At 28.9% G+C, this 20,968-nt stretch overlaps 1 protein-coding gene across 1 annotated transcript; it reads right to left on the bottom strand.

Moving 5' to 3' along the window:
* Window positions 1–601: 601 nt before the first annotated feature.
* On the bottom strand, window positions 602–15,852 carry LOC101513269 (protein NRT1/ PTR FAMILY 5.10-like). The gene is made up of 4 exons (XM_004516078.4): window positions 15,436–15,852; window positions 15,099–15,316; window positions 1,792–2,336; window positions 602–1,561 (listed from the first exon to the last, which is right to left on the bottom strand). The coding sequence occupies exons 1-4, from the start codon at window positions 15,560–15,562 to the stop codon at window positions 739–741; spliced, it is 1,713 nt and encodes a 570-aa protein (XP_004516135.1). The 5' UTR covers window positions 15,563–15,852; the 3' UTR covers window positions 602–738.
* Between the last annotated feature and the right edge of the window lie 5,116 nt (window positions 15,853–20,968).

Raw genomic sequence — 20,968 nt, 5'->3', positions numbered from 1 at the left:
TTGTTGGCACTGAAGTTTCTTATTTGAAGAAATGTCCAGCCACTAAAGTTAAAGAATTGTCCAGCCATACACAGTTCTACTTGGAGCATTTCACAAGGTCGTCAAATCCAACATTACTAGTACCAAAAAAGTAGAGTATATTATTATTAAATTTTAAAAGACCGGTAGATTTGAATTTTTTTAATTGAGCTATTTTAAAAAAACCCTTTATGTATATATAATATATTATTTTATTTGTAATTTTTATCTTATATATATATTTTTTTTAATTTACGAAATTGATCTCTCTATTTTAAAATCAAACAATTTTTATCTTTCACTCTGGTTTTTTAACTAAAATTTATAATGTGACATAATTTAAATAACATGAAATATGATAGATGATGTAAAATAAAATCGTCACTTTTTCAGTTCAAAAATCTGAAGGATGAACTTAAATACTCGAATTTTAAAATAACGGAACCAATTTTGTAAATTGCTGAAAAATAAAGGGACAAAAACTACGATTAAACCCTAATATATAAAAATAAATAATATTTTTTAATTTAATCTTATTTAATATTATTCAAAACGTAATCAAATATAGAGTAGTATAATGACATACAATTCAATATAATATTTTGTATTGCACAAAATACATATATTTTTAAATCCAACACTATTACCATACATTATAGTATCATGCGTGCCAAACTTCCCTTGTATACAAATATGACATAATTGAACATTGATCGATAACTATCCTTGTGTAGTAACACTTTTGTGATTATAAACATAAGATTTTGCAAAGTAAATGAAGAAAGTAAATCCCACCACACTGAATCCAGCAAGTAGCCAGTAAAAGTAATCAAGACGTGCCTTATTGATATTATCACAAAACCAACTTTCATGTCCATCTTTTCCAGTAATATTTTCTATCATAGAAATGAGAAATCCACTTAGAAAGCTTCCAATACCAATAATACTTAAGTAGAGTGCAAGTCCCATGCTTCTTAGTTCATTTGGGACTTGATCATAGAAAAATTCCTGAAGACCAACCAAAGTGAAAACCTCAGAAAATCCAAACAAAAAGTATTGAGGAATCAACCACCATATACTCATTGGAATAGTTGCATTAGGATCATCAACCAGACCATACTCTTGTGCTGTTTTTAGTCTTTTAATCTCAATAAAAGCTGCACTTGCTACTGTGAATATGGATATAAAAATTCCAATGCCAATTCTTTGAAGCATTGTGATGCCAGAAGGTTTACCAGTGATAGCTCTTGCAGCTGGCACGAATACCCGGTCGTAGATAGGGCTGAAGAGAACAACTGCGACACCATTAATCGATTGAAGAGAAGCAGGTGGTATGTCAAAGCCAGGAAAAATGGTTCTCTCCATAGAACTCCCTTGTTTGGTAAAGAATGTAAAAACTTGAGCGAACACAATACCATAAACAAGAGTTGTAGCCCAAATTGGAACAAGCCTTAGAATTGCTTTTGCTTCTTCCACATCACTAAGGCTGCATGTCTCATCTTCTTTGGCTCCCTTTGGTGTTAGCAATGCCTTGTTGAGGAATCTACCAATGTTAAAAATACAAGCTAAGTCAAAATAGTCATAATCTATAAGACCTAGTTGAAAAACTAAAGTAACTACGGGCTAAAGACCTGGACCATCAAGAGATTTAGAAAGAGGATATAAAGTTGGTTTAATAGCGGAGATGGAGTGGAATGCCAGGGAGGTCAAGAGTTTGAACTTACTAGACATGGAATAGAAAAACAAGCAGAAACTAGCATTTTATTTTCTTACTTGAATTGTTCAGAACTTCGACGACGAAGAATCCCATCACATTCCTCTTCAATATCTGTGCTTGATAACACAGTTCGCCAATTTCTTACAGCTGCAATGAATACACGACCGATTCTACAAAAAGGACTCTTGTCCTGTTTCTGAGTGTTAAACCTATAGGTCATTGTTCCAAGCAAGAAAACAAGCAAGGCAGTGAACATAACGACACAAGGGATTCCAAATCCAAGAACCCAACTATAATTATCTTGTATATAGTTCAAGACCGCAAGCGTCACGGTGCAACCTGCAACCATTGTAAAAAACCACCAATTAAAGAATGAGCTTCTAGCTTTGAGCTCCTTAGGATGTTTTTCATCGAATTGATCCGCGCCGAAAGCTTGAACACAAGGTTTATGTCCACCTTGTCCAATGGCAACTAGATAAAGTGAAATGAAGAATAAGATTACTTGTGACTGAGATGAGCAGAATATGAATTTACTGTCAACTTGGCATTTTGATTTGGTGAGGGAAGGAAGCATAGCTGATAATGTTAACAATCCTAGTCCCTGAAATTCATATTAAGACAATGAAAAGCATCAAAGTAATGAGCCAACAAATCTATCTATCTATTCTATAAAAAGTCTTCGTGTTAATGATGGAAACTAATTCAAGTAGATGCTAGAAGACCATTTTCTTTTTGCCTTAAACGTTAACAATTCCTTTACTTTCTATATTAAGAATCTAAGCCTATATAAATGTTACAACTACGTTTGTTTGAAGAACAGTGATTCTTACTTATTTTGATGCATAGAGAAAATAAATGAAGAAATGAAGGCAACGTTTTGAATAATTTGTTAAAGTTGTGTCTTACTTTGATTAACGTGCTCTCAACGCACCTCTGATGTATTTAATAATACAAGTTCACTCTAATAATTTTGCATTTAATAATTATGACAAACTAGTCAACGCGTCAAATCAACACTATGATAAAGTCAACGCTGTAATAAAACTCAACTTTCATAAGTCAAACATATGAGCCCATAACCTTGAAGAAGTAATCATCTCAACATCCTATGTTCTTCAAAGTTGGACTTATTCTCTGAGTCAAGAAGGGCATGACATTCTCTCACCATGTCATCCTTTGGTTTTTCTGCCGCTTCTATCAAGATACGTTGAATCAATTATAAGATGTATTTGAACAATTTTTTAATGTTTATTCAAGATCTCTGAAGATACAATATGATTCATTATTTAACATGTTTATGTCATGCAATAACATCAACAGTCATAAACCCAAATTGCTTTGAAGTTTCTTTATAAAAGAACTTATGATCTTCATTGCAAAATACAACATATACGAGAAACTTACTACAATCATATACAACAATATGTAAAAACTTTGTATTATTTATGAGTTCTGAAAAACTTCAAATAAATTCTGAGAGCATAACTAGTAAACAATCTCTTGTGAGAGTTATTTAGAAAACTATCTTAAACACTCTTTCTAACTTAGTCCAGTTGTGGCTTCTAACTTCAACAATTTGACGTTAATAAGATATAAGATTGAGAAGACTTGAACACAATCAGATTGACTAGTATGTGTTTAGTAGGCGTGTGATACTTTTGGTGATTAGTGGATTAAATCCTTTAAAGTGAAAGGAATTGGACGTAGCTGCCGTTTTAGTGGTGAAACTGGATAAATTAGTTTGTGTTTCCTCTCGCTATCTCTTTTTACTTTTGCTTTATGACATTGTCGTTTTGGTCCCTAAGAAAAATAAATTGGGCCAAATTAGTCTTTATGTGAACAACTATTAGAAAATTGAATTTTTTTTTTTGTTAACTTGTCTGATGACTCATCAACTTGATTACTCCAAATGTAATTTCTATAAAAAAAAATGGATAGTTAGGTATTTGAAAATAATTAAAAATAGACAATTAAGTTTCTGACAGGGATTAAAAGAACAAGCTTAGATTATCTATCAAGGACTTAATTAACTATTTGTAATTACTGTCAAGGATTTAATTGTCCATTTTTATAGGAATTACATATGGGATAATCAAGTTGATGAGTCACCGGACAAGGAAGGATTATCTATCATGAATTAATATAGGTTATCTACAACTTATCGCCCCTAAACTAATGGACAGACTGAGATCTACAACAGAGAGATCAAATAGATATCAGAAAAGATGGTGTAGCCAACAAGGAAGGATTTGAGTCGCCGAATAGAGGAAGCACTTAGGACTCATAAGACAACTTACAAGACACCAATAAGGATGTCACCCTAACAACTTGTGTTTGGAGAAACAAGCCACCTTCATTTGGAGATAGAACATCATGCCTTTTGGACAGTCAAGAGTTGTAACCTCGAGTTTGAAAAAGTTGGCTTAGAGAGAAAGCTTCAAATGCAACAAATTGAAGAACTCCAACTTGAGGCCTATTAGAATTCCAAAATCTACAAGGAAAAAAACAAACACTTTCATGATAAGATGATTTCGAGGAAGGAGTTTTCTATAGGATATAAAGTTTTATGGTTCAACTCTTGCCTTAAAATTCTTGTTAGTAAGCTTAGCTGCATGTGGGTTGGACTCTTTCTTATTACTAACAGATTTCTTTATATTTACTACCAGAAAACACTCATTTTGTGGCCAACTTATAAAATATTGTGGCTGAAAAAAACCCTCACAACCTACTGACCGAAAAAGCCCTCACAAATACTAAAATTCAAATTGGTTTTTATTTATGACTGAAAAAGCTCTCACAATGGATTACGTTGTTTGAAAATTTTAGCAGGATTTTGTAGCGCCTATACCCTCCCAAAATCACAACATTGGACCATTGTGAGGGCTTAGGCCGACACAAAATCAGACTTTTATAAGGGAAAAAGCCACCACAAAGGCATTTGTTTGTGACTGCATAGACCACCACAAAAGCAGTCGTTTGTGACTGCATAGGCCGCCACAAAGGCCTAATGTACCGTTGGTAATTTTGGCTGCATTGGACGCCACAAAGGCTCAGTGTTCTCCTATAAATATCATTCTTCCTCTTATTTTTCATTTCTACTTTCTCTCTTAATTTTCAATCTACCTTCTCTCTAAATTTTCTCTCCACCTTCTCTCTACAAATATTTTTTCTCTAACTTTTCTCTCTACCTTCTCTGTTGAATTTCGGTAAGTTTTTATTTTATATTTTGTTTTTTAATGTTATTTTTTATTTGAAGTTATTTATTTAATGAATATTATTTAATTTTTATTTTGACAGTGGTTTAGGGTTTGTGTTTATTCCGAAGAGTTGTTAGTTGTTTGTAAGCTTCAAGTCAGACACTATCCAACATCAAGTTAATATACATTTTAAATATAGATTAATAATTTATAAAATTATTATTATTATATGGTTATAAACTATTTTTAGACTTAATATTTTATTTTAAAATGTATATTAATATATTATTTTGAAAATTGAATAGAATATTATTTTTAAACTTTAATATTAGTAAGATTTGTTAAAAAAAGTAGTAGTAAAATATTTAAATTGTAAAATTTATACTCAAATTAAAATGGAGTTTTTTTAAAATGTTTATGAAGTATTATTTTTGGTATTATGATTTATTATGTTTGTAAAATACAACTTTATTCATAAATTGTAATTTTTTTAGCAACAAAATAATAGTTATGAAAAAAAATTATAATAATGATCAAATCATAGAAGATGGAATATTATAAATATAAAATATTTTTATATTATTTTTAAAATACATAAAAAGTTCATCATTCCAAATGATGGTAGATTTGTGAACAAAAAAAAATTATGTTGTTTACATTATATACAATAAATAAAAATTTGAAACATAACAAAAACATTATTAAAATTAATGATATTAATATTTATTGTTAGTCATTAACAAAGGGTTGTAGTTGAGTTCATAAAAAAAATTATATACTTTTATGGTCTCTATTTTTGTTTATAAGAACTTATTTTTTGAAAAAGTTCATTAAACATTATTTAAAATTTCATTTTAGTTTATATATATATAGTCTCTATCATGATTTATTATATTGTTTGTAAATGCTCACTTGATTGACATATAAAGTATGTCATAATTTATTATTTAGTAATTTGTAAATGTTAATAACAATATAATGCTTTTGAAAAATAAAGAAATTCATATATAAAGCATCGATCTTATTAATGATCGTGTAAAATTTTATTAATTTTCAGAATAAACATATATATGTACACAAATATAAGTATATAGACCGTAGTTGGATGTATGATAGGAATTTTTCTGGAAGGAAGGGTCTTAAACAACGTTTTGCTAACAAGGTTGAAGAGTTTCTCAATTTTGCGAGAATGCATAAATTTGTCGAAGATGAAAGGGGGATGAGATGTCCATGTTGTTTATGTCGATGTAGACGACTTAAGAGTGAAGATGAAATAAAAGTGCATTTATATGAGATGAATTTATGCCTAACTACTGAATTTGGACTAATCATGGGGAAGAGTCTCTCACAGCGTCTAGTACTAGTACACGTGTGGAGAATAACATAGGTTCTTCAAGTAGTACTAACATGTTAGGTGTAGATTATTATAACTATAGTATTTTGAGGTGATGAATAATATGATTTCGGATGTTGTTGGGGTTAATTTGTTATTCAATGAAGATCAACATGACGATACTGCTGGACTTCTAAATGAAGAAGCTTATAGATTTTATGGTCTTTTGAAAAAGACAAATAAATCGTTGTTCGAATGTTCTCCAAACTCAAAGTTATCAATGTGCATTAGACTTTTAGGTCTAAAGTTTCAGTTTCATGTTCCTAATTTACCTTTAGATTTGATTACTAAAATGATGCTAAATGCAACACCTGTTAGAGATGGTTTGACGCAAAGTCATTACGATGCTAAACGGTTAATGTCAAAGTTAGGATTGGGTGTCAAGATGATTGATTATTGTGTTAAAGATTGCATGTTGTATTATGACAACAAATTTGGTATAAATGATGCCAACTTAGTTGAATGTACGTTTTGTCAACAAGCAAGGTATCGCTAAAAGAATAACTCTAGGGTAAGTAGAGGAAAATCAATTCCAAGGAAAACAATAGTTTATCTACTTATTGTATCAAGATTGCAGAGAATGTTTGCATCAACGCAAACTCCAGGAAAAATGATGTGGCATTATGAGAATAGAAGAAATCCAGGTGAGTTGCGACATCCATCTGATGGTCATGCATGGAAACACTTTGATCAAATGCATTCTAATTTTGTGTCAGATCCACACAATGTAAGGCTTGCATTATCCTCAGATGGATTTGCGCTTTATATACAAGGATCATCTACTCCTTATTCTTGTTGGCTTGTTATTGTTACTCCTTATAATCTTCCTCCTGATATGTGTATGTCTAAACCGTATATGTTCTTGACTACTTTGATACCAGGTCCTTCTAATCCTACAATTGGCATTGATATTTTTTTACGACCTTTTGATCGACGATTTGAAGAGGTTGTGGAGTGGTGTCTTGATATATGATATTGCTCGGGCACAAAATTTTATGATGAAAGCTACTTTGATGTGGACCATTAATGATTTTCCCGCTTATGGGATGCTGCCAAGATAGGGGACCCATGGTAAATTGGCTTCTTCTATTTGTATGTAAGACACAAAAGCGGTTGACTCGCATTGTAGTTTGTTACCTGTTGATCATGCATTTAGAAGGTACAAAGCTGCATTTATCAAGGGCTATGCAAAAAATTTAGGACCACCGTTTAAATTCACATCATAACAAGTTTGGAATAAAGTAAAAGATATGCCAAAGGTAAAAGTTGTTAATGGGAAAAAAATGATCTTTTTTGGGATCTACTGTATTGGAAAGATAATCTTTTGAGACATAATCTGCATGTCATGCATATTGAGAAAAATTTCTTTGACAACATATTTAATATTGTGATGAATGTGAAAGGGGAAACAAAACTTAATGACAAAGCTAGAAAAGAAATAGATATATATTGCAGATGACAAGATTTGTTGTTGGTGGAGCACAACGACAAGACTCTAAAACCTCGTGCGAATTACACTTTATCTGTTGAATAAGCCAAATCTATTTATAGTTGGATCAAAGAGTTGAAGACGCCTGACGGTTATTATCCTAATTTGACAAGATGTGCTGATGTAGATAACAGAATGATGCATGAGATGAAAAGTCATGATTGTCATGTTGCCTTTAGTGCTTTACCGGCACATGTATTAAACCCACTTATTGAAGTAAGTCAATATTTCAAGAATTTGTGTTCTGCAATGCACATCGATGAAGATATCATCAAGATGAAAAATGACATTCCAATGATGCTATTAAAATTGGAGAAAGTATTCCCTCCAGGGTTTTTTGATTACCCGGAGCATCTCTCGGTGCATCTTGCAAGTGAAGCTAGGCTTGGTGGACCAGTTCAATATAGATAGATGTATCCATTTGAAAATCTAGAGTTGAGGGCTCAATCTATTCATCTTACCTACACTGTGAAACAACACACTTTTGTTCTCATTATTTCAACAACGAAACATCGTCAACAGTGAATAAAAGAAATGATACTAATAGTGATATACGTCACCCACATGCTTTATTAGTTTTTTGCTTGTCTGGTCATCATCCTGGTAGGGATTTTCCAATTTTTTGGCCAAGTGACAAAGTATTTTAATGCGGCACATGTTCACGATTTGATTAATTGCACTGAAGTTAAACCATATATTGAGTGCATTTTAAATCTCTTTTGATCTTTAATTAATATATTTAAAGAAATTGATATAGACCATACGTAGTATTTTAATTTTAATAAACAACATATATATGGACCCGAGTAGAAGTTTCAATGAATGGCACACCTATAATAGTGGAGTTTGTATGAAAAGTGATTATGATAGTGGTGTAATATAAGACTTCTACAACATAATTGAACATATTTACAAAATTGACTATACGTTCCTAGATTATGTGAAAACAGTGGTGTTGTTTTACTATAAGTGGTTTGATCCATCTAGCAGAGGAACTAAGATCAATTCGATATCCAACACTATTGACATTCGTTTGAGCAAAAAATATTCACTATTTGATCCATGGCCCATAATGTAAGACAAGTGTATTATGTTCCTTATCCATCAACAATCAGAAGCAAACAAGGTTGGTGTGCTGCAATCAAAGTAAGACCAACGAGTGGAATCGAAGAGGATGAAACATATCAAAATGAAAAAGTTGCATATCAAATGGATGAAATGGCAAATTTGGATCATGTGAAATGGCAAACGTTGGAGAAGAATTTGATGAACAAGAAATAGAATAATTAGAGAATGATGAATGCAGTGACATAATTCACTCATCAAATGACGACGACGACATTAACAAAGATAATTAATTAATTACATGAAATGTGTATATATATAATATGATATTGTAATGTGAAATATAAACTGCACTTTATATATATATATATATATATATATATATATATAGACATGACTTCAATGTCGAGAGTAGGAGGATTAGGAGGAACGGGAACAACGGAAATACAAGTAAAACTCAAAGAGACCAACCTTCAAATTTCAGGTTCCAACTATTCGAACACTTTGCAAATCATTTGAGAGAAGTAAAAAAGTATTCTTAAAATCCTTTCCCAAGGTGAACAACTTTCTATGAATCAATCGTTTTTAATATTGTTAATTTTTTCCACGTAAAATCGACAACATAATTGATGTATCACCCTTAGACATGGTGAATCTACCATGAAAGTTATTCTTCAAAATTGTCAAACCTAATTGATATTCAGTAGATTAATTAGTTTTATAATAAAAAAAGAAGAATACAATCATTAAAAGGAATAACATGTTAAACCTATGATAGATCCAATTGAAAATCCTCCTTAACTAGTAAATCAATCATTTTATTTATTCAATTGATACTTTCATTCTACTGCAGACTGTTTTGACTAGCAAATCCCCCGTTTACTTTTACATTTTGGTTCTTAATTTGATTATTGTTATAATTGAGATTTTTGTGTGACAACTAAATTTATTTGTCTTGTTATTATATTTTGTGTAACTTTGACACATGGGCGACCGCGGATCATGAAGAAAACATAGTCTTGAGAATGTAGACTATTACCATCAATTTGAGTCAACAATTATTGAACCATAAAGCCAAGAGTAATACAAGTCTGAAAATGATCAAGATATCTTAGGTCATGTTTACAAACAATGTCAGAAATGCTAAATTCGTACAATGTCAGAAATGCTAAATTCATTGAATCAACAAGAAGAATAAATTTGAGGATTTTCATTTTTTTTGAATTTGAAAGGTTGTGGATTTAAATTTGTAAATTATTGATTTAAAAGTTATGGATTTGATAAATTTTCTGAATTTTTAGATTAAAGGGGATCCTAAATTTTCTAGTATGATTTTGAAAACGAGTGAGATAACAAAATTTAACGTTTTTTGGTAGAAATAACAAAAATGACTAACTCGACTAACAGCAAAAAAAAAAATTAGAGAATTAAAGTGAAATAAAAAAAATAAGTTAAAGATTAAAATAATTTATTCAATTATAACATGGGTACTTCTAAAATAATAAAATATATGTATCGAATACAACACTAATACTAGAGTTCGTATCATATTTATGAATACTTTTTTAGCTTAATTGCAGTTTTGGTCTCTCTATTTTAGCTGAATCGCAAAAGTAGTTCCCTCATTTTATCTATCTCTAGTTTTGGTCCCTAAACAGAATTTTTATCTAAAACTTGATGAAGTTTTGTTTATTCAAGTCACACCACACCATTTATAATCATAGATTTCATGTACAATTATTGTACCACGAAATCTTGAGGTATATTGTGACTTAAATAAACGCAAAAATATGAAATTTTATCAAGTTTTGGACTAAAATTTTGTTTGGGGGACAAAAATTGAAGAGAAATAAAATGAGAGGATTACTTTTGCGATTCAGCTAAAATAGGGAGACCAAAACTGCAATTAAGTTTTTATTTTATTTTATTTTATTACAAGTATAATTGATAATTTTTTTATATATAAATATCATAATATTATTTATTTATTTATTTAAGTTTATTTGTTATTGAAATCGAATATCATTTTTTATTTTTTATATTTTTTTTTATATATTAATGAAATTCACATTTTTTATTAACTTATTTATACTTTAATTTTCTTAAAATAATGTATATCGGTACCTAGTAGCTATGCATCATAGCTCGGCGAGTTAACCAGGTACAAGGCTACACATCCTTTCAAACTCCTTAGAGCATACTACATTTGTTGAAAGGACGTGTCTCAACATTAATTTGTTTTTTTAATTTATTTTGATAAATATGCAAACACGCGGAACCGCTGAAGCTTAAAAATGTCTTTTTGCTTCTATCATATTTGAACACAAAAAATTGACAAAATATTTGATACCTTAGATAGTTTATTGTATTTATATAATGTGAACAGTTTTTTTTTTTTAAATAAAAGTTCGGAATATTTTTTTAATTTTTATTTTATTTTAAGTATTTTAATTATTAAAACATTTTTGACACATATTTAAATTTGTATTATTTACAACTTTAAATAATATATTAACTATTAAAATATAAATTATTAATAATTTATTTAATATATATCTCATTAACTACTAAAATACAAAATATTAATTACTTTAGAATATTACGATGTAATAGTTAAAAATATTTTAAAATAATTGATGTCATATATTTTAGTAGTTAATAAAATATATATTTAAAAAATAATTAATTATATATTTTAATAGTTAATAAAATATTGAAAGTGGTTAATTATATATATATATATATGAGGTGTTAAAATAATGTATTTGACTTATAAAAAAGAATGTGAAAAAAAAGTGAGCAATAATTTATAATATTTATTTCAAAAATTATATTCCAAAAACACTCACTGTACACAATAGGGGACTTCAAAACATAGAAAAATTCCAAGCTATAAGCTATACCTCCACCATGTCATATCAAATTAAAATAATTCATTCATAATATACCTAATAACACTGTACACAATAGGTGGAGTTCAAACATACGTAAAATTCAAAGCTATAATCTGTACCTCCACCATGTCATATTAAATTAAAATAATTCATTCATATTATACCAAAAATATAAAAAATAGTTCATTCATTTGTGGCTTTAATAGTGCAATCTCAATGGATCCCACAAATTAATCCATATATTAATAATTTACTTATTTTTAATAATTTATATTTAAATTTAAAGTATTCAAGTATTTTAAATTAATATACAATAAGATTTTAAAATTAAAATTTAAAAAACAAATTTAGTATTTGTTGCAATAAATAAAAATTAGCAACAAAAAAATACAAATAATATTAAATAAGTTGAGTTAGTTAATGGATTATAAGTAAAAGTTTTATTTTAAATTTATATATTTTTAAGTTACTCCTAATTATAATAATCATCTCCTCATAACATTAATAAATTAATTTAATAATATTTTCAAGACAATACATTAAATATAAATATTTTGTACTTATAATTAAATTGCAGAATGATAATAAGATATAGTGTCAAAAAGAAATTTTTATACGAGATATATGAAGACAGTTTGGAAGTTTGTCATCAATTATTGTGGCGGACAAACAATTGAGCTGAGTTAAAATAATAAAGCATATTGGCAATGATAAAATAATGACCATGTTTAACACGAAACCAATACTTTAATTCCTTGTTACAAAAAGGTATACCAATCCATACCACTTTAAATATATTAATTTAATTTAAATGTACTATATTTAAGATTAAATGTAGAACTCGTCTTTAAAATAAGGTAAATTTTAGGTTTTTTGAGAGAATTTATGATGATCAACCAATTGAATCAGCAGGACAGCCAGCCCATCAGCCAACTGAATCAGTAGGACAACCAGCTCCAAAATCAGTGAGAAGATCTAAGAGAATCAGACAATCCTCAGTTAGGTTGAACCAATATGCGATAATATCTAATTCAACAATCAATGCAGATGGATAATTGATACATTTTGCATTGCTGACTGAATTAGAACCAGTAAGTGAAGATGAGGCCCTAATTGATCCAAGATGAAGACTAGCAATGGAGGAAGAGCTCAATTCCATAGAAAATAATAAAACTTGGGAGCTGATGGAACTGCCAGTACATAAAAGACCAATTGATGTGAAATGGTTCTATTTAGTCAAGATGAAGCCTGATGGACAGATTGCCAAGTACAAAGCCAAACTTGTAGCAAAGTGATTTTTGCAGAAACCTGGATTGGATTACAATGAAGTCTTTGCACCAGTTGCCAGAATTGAAACAGTGAGGCTTGTAGTGTCAATGACCAATTACCAAGGCTGGACTATGTATCAATTGGATGTAAAGTCAGCATTCCTCAATGGATCATTAGAAGAAGAATTGTATGTGAAGCAGCCACCAAGATATGAGTTAAAACGAAAAGAAGACAAAGTGTATAGGCTTAGGAAAATATTGTATGGCCTGAAGCAAGCTCCTAGAGTATGGAACAAGAGAATTGACAGGTTTCTCATAGAACAACAGTTTGAGAAATATGTGAATGAGCATGGAGTTTATGTTAAGAAGGAAACAACACTACCTGCACTATTAATATGCCTCTATGTGGATTATTTGCTAGTGACTGGCAGTATGAAATTGAAATACAGAAGTTCAAAAACAGAATGGAAAAGGAATTTGAAATGAGAGATTTGGGCACATTATCATACTTCCTTGGTATTGAGTTTGTGACCAGAAAGGATGAAGTCTTTATGCATCAAAAGAAGTATGCTAATGATGTCTTAAGAATATTTGATATGCAAGATTGCAATGGTACCAGCACCCCCATCAGAAGCAAGGCTAATGTTGTTTAAAGAAGGGAATGAGGAGTTAGGAGATCCTACAATGTTCAAACAAATGGTTGGATCCTTGAGGTATTTGTGCAACACAAGTTCAGACATTGCATATAGTGTTGAACTGGTTAGTAGGTATATGGAGATGCATAGAACACCTCACTATATGGTAGCAAAAAAGATTTTGAGATACATCAAAGAAACCAATGAACTTGGACTATTGTATCCCAGAAATTCGAATGGAGATGAAGCTGAACTAACTAGCTTCATTGATGCCAACTAGTGTTGAGATAAAGATAAAAGGAAGAGCACCATGAGCTATGTGTTCATAATTAATGATTCACCAATCTCATGGTGTTCAAGGAGGTAAGACATAGTATCATTATCCACTTGTGAAGCTGGATATGTGGCTGCATCAATTGGAGCATGTCAAGCCCTGTGGCTGGAAGAATTAATGAATGAGCTGGGACTATGAAATGAAGAACCAGGAAAGATAAAGGTAGACAACAAAATATGCAATAGATCTAGCCAATCATCGAAGTGCTCATGGAAGAAGCAAGCACATAGAGACGAGATTTCATTTTCTAAGAGATCAAGTGATTAAAGGCAAGATAAAACTAGAGCATTGCAACACCAATGACCAAAAAGCAAACATTCTAACCAAAGGATTGAATATGGTGAAATTCCAAGAGCTAAGGAACAAGCTTGGATTAACATCACTTAAGCATTTTTGGATTAGGAAGAATGTTAAGTATATAATTTATCAAATGACATTAGACGTTGTTAAAAGGTAATTAGGGAAGTTAAAAGCTAGTTAAGGAAGTTGTAATTGTGTTTTTAGCAGTTAGTGTGCAAATTGTTTCATATAAATTTCTAATACTAAAAACATTCTTTGTAAGTGACTAATCAATATTCGTTTATTAGAATCTTCCTATTTTACTCTCTTTTTCTCAATTTCAATTCCTCTTTAAAAATATTCATTTAATTTAAATTTACTTATATTTAAGATTAAATGTAGAACTAATATTTAAAATAAGGTAAATTTTAGGTTGTTTGAGATAAGTGAATAACCATTATTAATTTTTTTTTTTTTTTTTGAATTTTTGGTTTGTGGGGAATGTTTTTTTTTTTTTTTTTTTTGCAAAATAGTGGATAAGTTATCCATAATGAATTAAATTCAACCATGTAAACACCAATAATTTTTTAAAAAAATATTAAGATTTTATTTGATTTTCATTTTAATTAGTTGTGGTTAATTAACTCTAAAATTTATATTTTAAATTTGACATATATAATTTACAACTAGCTCCTGGTGGAAGTCAGAGAAACTGTAGCTAGTTGATTGATACATCATAAAAATAAACCACATAATTATATAGGAAGAAAAATAAAAGGTAAAAGTAAGTGAAGATGGAAGTGACTGACCAAGATATAGATGAGAGAAGCAAGTATGATTGTATGGTAGCGTCCAAGAAGAGAATCAGCAACAAAAGCACCAAAGAGAGGAAGAAGTGAAGCAGTTCCAGCCCAGATATTAACATTCTCAGCGGCTGTTGCAGTGCTCTGATTTAGTGGCCCCGTTAGATACGATATCAAGTTCCCCTGTATTCCATAATACGATACCCTCTCTGCCACCTCCACACCTAATTTACATTTAACATTCAATTTCAAATTTCTATTCCTCTTTCTTCTCACTTCAATTAAAAATGTATATTTGATATGAACCAAACAAAATGCACAAGTTATGAGTGAAATTAATTACCAATGATATACCAAGCGGATCTCCAATAACCAGATTTGGATCTGATGACAGGTTGACCTTTGTAGTCAACAACGCCATCAACGACAGCCAATTCACCTTCTAACAATACGTCTTCGGTTTCAGCCATTCATCAACCTATCGATTGATTTCTTTTTCAATGAGTTGTTTGGATTTATTTATCTGATTAATTAATTCTTGAGAGGAAAAAGTCACCACTTTCTTGCCCTCTCTCCGTTTTTATTTGAATGGAATTCTCTCACTTTATTAGCGTCATTATGTATCTGTGCTGAAGTTTTCTTTAACTGGAAACAAGTGTGAATTTATTTTTTCAAGTGTGAGGATTTTTTTTATATATATGATATATCCCACTTTTACATTTTGTTTTCTTTCAAAATACTAAAATATTCTATTTAATGTTGGGCTTCCAGGATGTTTTGAAGATGCGATCAGGAATAAACATGGGCTATATTGAGATAAAAATTGAGCGTAATAATTGGGTTGCATATTGAGAACTGATGCGACATTCTACACACATTCCTTTTTTTTTTTTATAATTATTTTATTCCTTATGTATAATTTATTTATAATAATATTAATAAAAATATTTTTTTCAAAAAACCCAATTTGGATATATAGTAAATTAGCAACTTATGCCTATTTTGTAACTAACTTTCTCTTAATTTGCTATCAGTTTTATTTGTAAATAAAATTAACACTCCATTCTAATTTGCAGAGCCTCCTATTTTACGGTCAATTTAATTTATTAAAATATAAATTAATATATATATATATATATATATATGTTTAAACAAATAAATTAATACGTTCAAAATATTCAGTATGTTCACGTTTGTTTTGTCTATGATATATTCAAATTTTTATTCTTTTTAGAGAGAAAAAACATATATTTATTTATATTATAAATAAAATAGACATAAAAAATAAATGCACACGGATATCCAATAATAATCTAAAATATTATTTTTGGGTGGTAACAAAATAGTTTATTAGTTTTCTATAATTTAATTTAAATAAATTTAAATAAAATATCTATTATTTTATTGTGGGTGGATAAGTTAGAGCATCTCCAACAGTAGTCAAATGAGTTCGTCCGCCAGCGTGTAATTACGTAACTTTCAATTCTTGGTGAATTTGCAATTGGAGTTGTGTCACACTGTTATCACGGTACTTAGGGATGAGAATAGGCTAGGCCGTCCGACAGGGGCATATGGCCTGGCCTACTTATGGTCTGGCCTGTTTAGTAAAAAGGTCAGGCTCAGGCTGTTTTTAAAGCCTATTTATGTAAATAGGCCAGGCTCAGACTTGTAAAAAAGCCTATTAGGCTTGATAGGTCGGCCTATATATATTTTATATGTATTTCATTCTCTATTTTTTCTTCTTCTAATCTCCATTGCACTCACTCCAACAAACATGTATGAAAACAACATATTTTTTATAAAAACCGATATTATTTATTTGTTACTTTATATTTTATAAAAACCAATACTATTTATTTTTTATATTTATATATATTATTAGTATATAAATTTAGAAACTCTAATTGTTTATTATTACTGAATATGAGTTTGTTTGAGAGGTAATATTCTGAGTTGTTTGAGAGGATTTGTTTAGATGTAATATTATGAGTTGTTTGAGAGGATTTGTTTAGATGTAATATTCTGAGTTGTTTGAGAGATAATAATAGGTGCGTTTGTTTCAATAAAAGATTTATTCGTTTAAACCAAAAACTATTTTTTAGGGTTTAAAAGGTATTTGTTTCATATTTTTTTAAAATTATTTTGTTAGAAAATCATTTTTTATTTAATATACATATACATGTACACATTAGTATTGGTATATGGAGAATCATATAAATCAATATGTGTAGAGCATCATATAGCTATAGATAATTGTTTATTTATTACCTTTATATATATATTACTAAATATGATGTTGCACGAGAGGATTTGTTTGAGAGGTAATAATCTGAGTTTGTCTGAGACCATTTGTTTGAGAGATAATAATGGGTACATTTGTTTTAATAAAAAATTTATTCTTTTAAACCAAAAATCATTTTTTAGGGTTTAAAGGGTGTTCTTTCATTTTTTTTTAAAATTATTTTGTTAGAAAAATTATTTTTAATGTGAATAAGGCTTTTAAAAAGGCTTACAGGCCAGACCATGATAGGCCGTAGGCCAGGCTCAGACCGAAAAAAAAGCCTATCATAGGCCGTAGGCCAGGCTTAGGCCTCAAAAATTCATCGTACGTCAGGCTTAGGCCTCAAAAATTCATCGTAGGCCAGGCTCAGGCCTTTCAAAGCCTGGCCTGACCTGGCCTATTCCCACCCCTAACGGTACTCTCAGGAAGGAACGATATACTTTCACAATTTAATAGTAGTAAAATTATAACTGTTACTTTTTAATATTAATTTATTAATAATAATAAATTTATAATAGTCAGGTTCATTTGCATTTGTATTTGATGTATTTGCTTATATCAAATAAAAAATAACTTTTCAACAATATTCTATCTATTATGTTTTATTCTCTACTATTATTCAAAAAAGAAAAATATTACTCACAACTGTATTAAATTTGTATAAATTTTTTAATTCGTCTATTTTTTGTTTTTGTTTCACAAGATCGGATCTCCAAAATGCAACTTCAAAATCTAAAATAATAGGATAATTTTGATATATTAATTTTAAAGTAAAGTATTTTGAAGAAAAAAAAATTAAAAGTGGAATGTATATATAAGTAAAAAGGTATATTGAAGATTTATTTTGAATCCCACTTTTCATTTTGTTCAATTAAAATCCCATTTTGATTTATTTTTTAAAGGTATAATGAAGATATTTTATTAATAAAAAATAAAAATATTTTAAACATTTTTATTTTAAATAAAATATATTTTTTAGAATAGTGGGTGTGAAATGACAATACGGTTATGTTATTATATACACCACACATAATGAAAGAGTAAATTTTTTCGAACTTTGGTTCTTATATTTTTGTTATCAATTTTATTCTCTATTTTTTATGAAAGTTTATGCCGTATGTTTTAATTAACCTTTTTATGGTATTTATTTGTTATGAATAAATTAATAAATATTTAAGATGGAATAGTTAAATTATTTATAAAAAAAGTTACTTGGAACATGTGATATGAATTTTTGTAAAAAAAATAGAGATTAAAATTAGTAACAGTAAAAGAACTAAAATTTAAAATAATTATTTAAAAGAACTAATAAAAATTAATATATTTAAAGAGACTAAAATTAAATATATTTCACCTTTAAAAAGTTAAAAAAATTTAAACAATTTGAAGTTCATTTACCAACTCTACCATTAAATATGGATATCACATGCTACACACATTTTTTTTAAATAATTAGGTCGCATATTGAGAATGGATGCCATATGCTACACACATTTTTTTTTCTTCTTATTTTATTCTTTATGTTTATTTTATTTATAGTAATATGAATAAATATGTTATAAAAAAAACCCAATTTGAATTTATCATGAATAAAAAAATGTGCTACAATATTTTAACAAATCTCTTGCATGATTTTTGGCTGACAAATAAATTAGCAATTTCCGCCTATTTTACAACAAACTTTCTCTTAATTTTCTGTCAGTTTTATTTGCAAATAAAATTAACAACTTCATTCTAATTTACAGTTGATTGCCTCTTATTTTATGGTTAATTTTATTTATTAAAATATAAATTATATATATATATATATATATATATATATATATATATAGTTTTTTAAACAAACAATGTAACTAGTTCAAAGAATTTAGTATGTTCATGCTCTTTTTGTCTATGATATATTCAAATTTTGATTCTTTTAAAGTAAGAAAAATACATTTATTTATATTATAAATAAAATAAACATTAAGAATAAATGCACACGGTTATCCGATAATAATCTAAAATATTATTCTTGGATGGTGACAAAGTAGTTTGTTAGTTTTCTATAATTTAATTTAAATAAATCAAAATAAAATATTTATTATTTTGTTGTTAGTGGATAAGTTAGTAACCCATTTATTTTGCACTTAATCACCAATAATTAGGGAACACTACTTTCGTTCAGTAGTTTATTTTCATTTGTATTTGAAGTATATGCTTATATCAAATAAAAAAGAATTTTACAACAATAATTTCTCTATTATGTTTTCTTCTCTACCATTTTTCAAAAAAGAAAAACATTAACCACAACTGTACCAAATTTGTAAAATATTTTTAGTACGTCCAATTGTTTTTGACTTAGATGATCGTATCTTCAAAATGCGACTTCAAAGCTCAAAATAATAGGACATTTTTTATATATTAATTTTAAAATAGAGTACTTTGAAGAAAAAAAAATTAAAAGTGAGATATATATGAAAAATACTCCACTTAAGGACAAAGGTGCAATGAAGATTTATTTTAAATCCCACTTTTCATTTTGTCCAATTAAAATCCCATTTTGAATTATTTTTTAAAGGTATAATGAAGATATCTTATTAATATAAAAATGAAGATATTTTACAGATTTTTATTTTTAATAAAAGATATTTTATAGAATAGTGGGTGCGAAATGACTAAATGGTTATGTTATCATATATATACAATATAATGAAAGACTAAATTCTTTTGAACTTTGATCCTTATATTTTGGTCACCAATTTGCTTTTTATTTTTTTTTTTAATTTTTTTTATAAAAGATTATGTCACATGTTCTAATTATTTTTTATGACATGTAATTGTTATGAATTAAAAATAACATTAACTTAATAATTTAATTATTTAATTTTTAATTTTTAATTTGAAGTTATAGATAAATTAATAAATATTTAAGATTGAATTGTTAAATTATTAAACTAATGTCTTTATCAATGATATGTCATAGAAATTTTTTTTGGGTGTTTTCCTTCTTACTTTTCATTTGTAAGCTTTAGTGCTTCTTATTTTGGTTGATTGTAGGCACAATTTGTGCATCATTTTGAGACTCACTTGTCCCCTTATTTGATTATAGTGAAGCTATTTCTTTGGTTTGAACGACCAATGATTTTTACCCTTGCATTGAGGGGTTTTCCACGTTAAAATATCGATGTTTTTTACGCTCTTTTATTTTGATCAATTTGTTGCCATGTATATTTGTTGTTGCTCCTCGTGGATTTTAGCAAGTTGGGGAATATTAAATCCGTTGGATCCATTGATCCGCCTTCTCTGAATTCTCATCCCCCTTGAACTTAGGAGGATTGTAACGACGGAAGTCTTCTAACCCTCTTGACTCTGCAGCACGGATCTCTCTTCCTCTCTTTTCAAGATCCCGTTGAGTCTTGGCAGCAGTCTGTGCAGCAACAGAAGCAGCCATGTTATTCATAGCCTCCGCCATTTGATCATTCCTATTAGCGTTGGCTCTCGGAGCGTCATTCCTTCTTGGCGGCATGGTTTCCTATAAAACCATCATCAAGTAGAGTCTTAACACTACTTCAAATAACTCCAAACTAACGTCTGACTATAACCACAAAATTAA

The sequence above is a fragment of the Cicer arietinum genome, chromosome 6, assembly GCF_000331145.2.
Source record: "Cicer arietinum cultivar CDC Frontier isolate Library 1 chromosome 6, Cicar.CDCFrontier_v2.0, whole genome shotgun sequence".
NCBI classification, from domain to species: Eukaryota; Viridiplantae; Streptophyta; class Magnoliopsida; order Fabales; family Fabaceae; genus Cicer; species Cicer arietinum.
The sequence above is the reverse complement of the archived record's forward strand: the minus strand, read 5'-3'. Positions and strand labels throughout refer to the sequence as shown.

What these genes read in the sequence shown, in the direction of transcription:
- LOC101513269 (XM_004516078.4), bottom strand. Translation starts at nt 15,562, where the DNA reads ATGGCTGAAACCGAAGACGTATTGTTAGAAGGTGAATTGGCTGTCGTT. An exon ending in ATCCGCTTGGTATATCATTG is followed by an intron (nt 15,317 to 15,435) that starts GTAATTAATTTC and finishes AATGTAAATTAG; the next exon opens with GTGTGGAGGTGGCAGAGAGG. An exon ending in CTTCTCTCATCTATATCTTG is followed by an intron (nt 2,337 to 15,098) that starts GTCAGTCACTTC and finishes TATGAATTTCAG; the next exon opens with GGACTAGGATTGTTAACATT.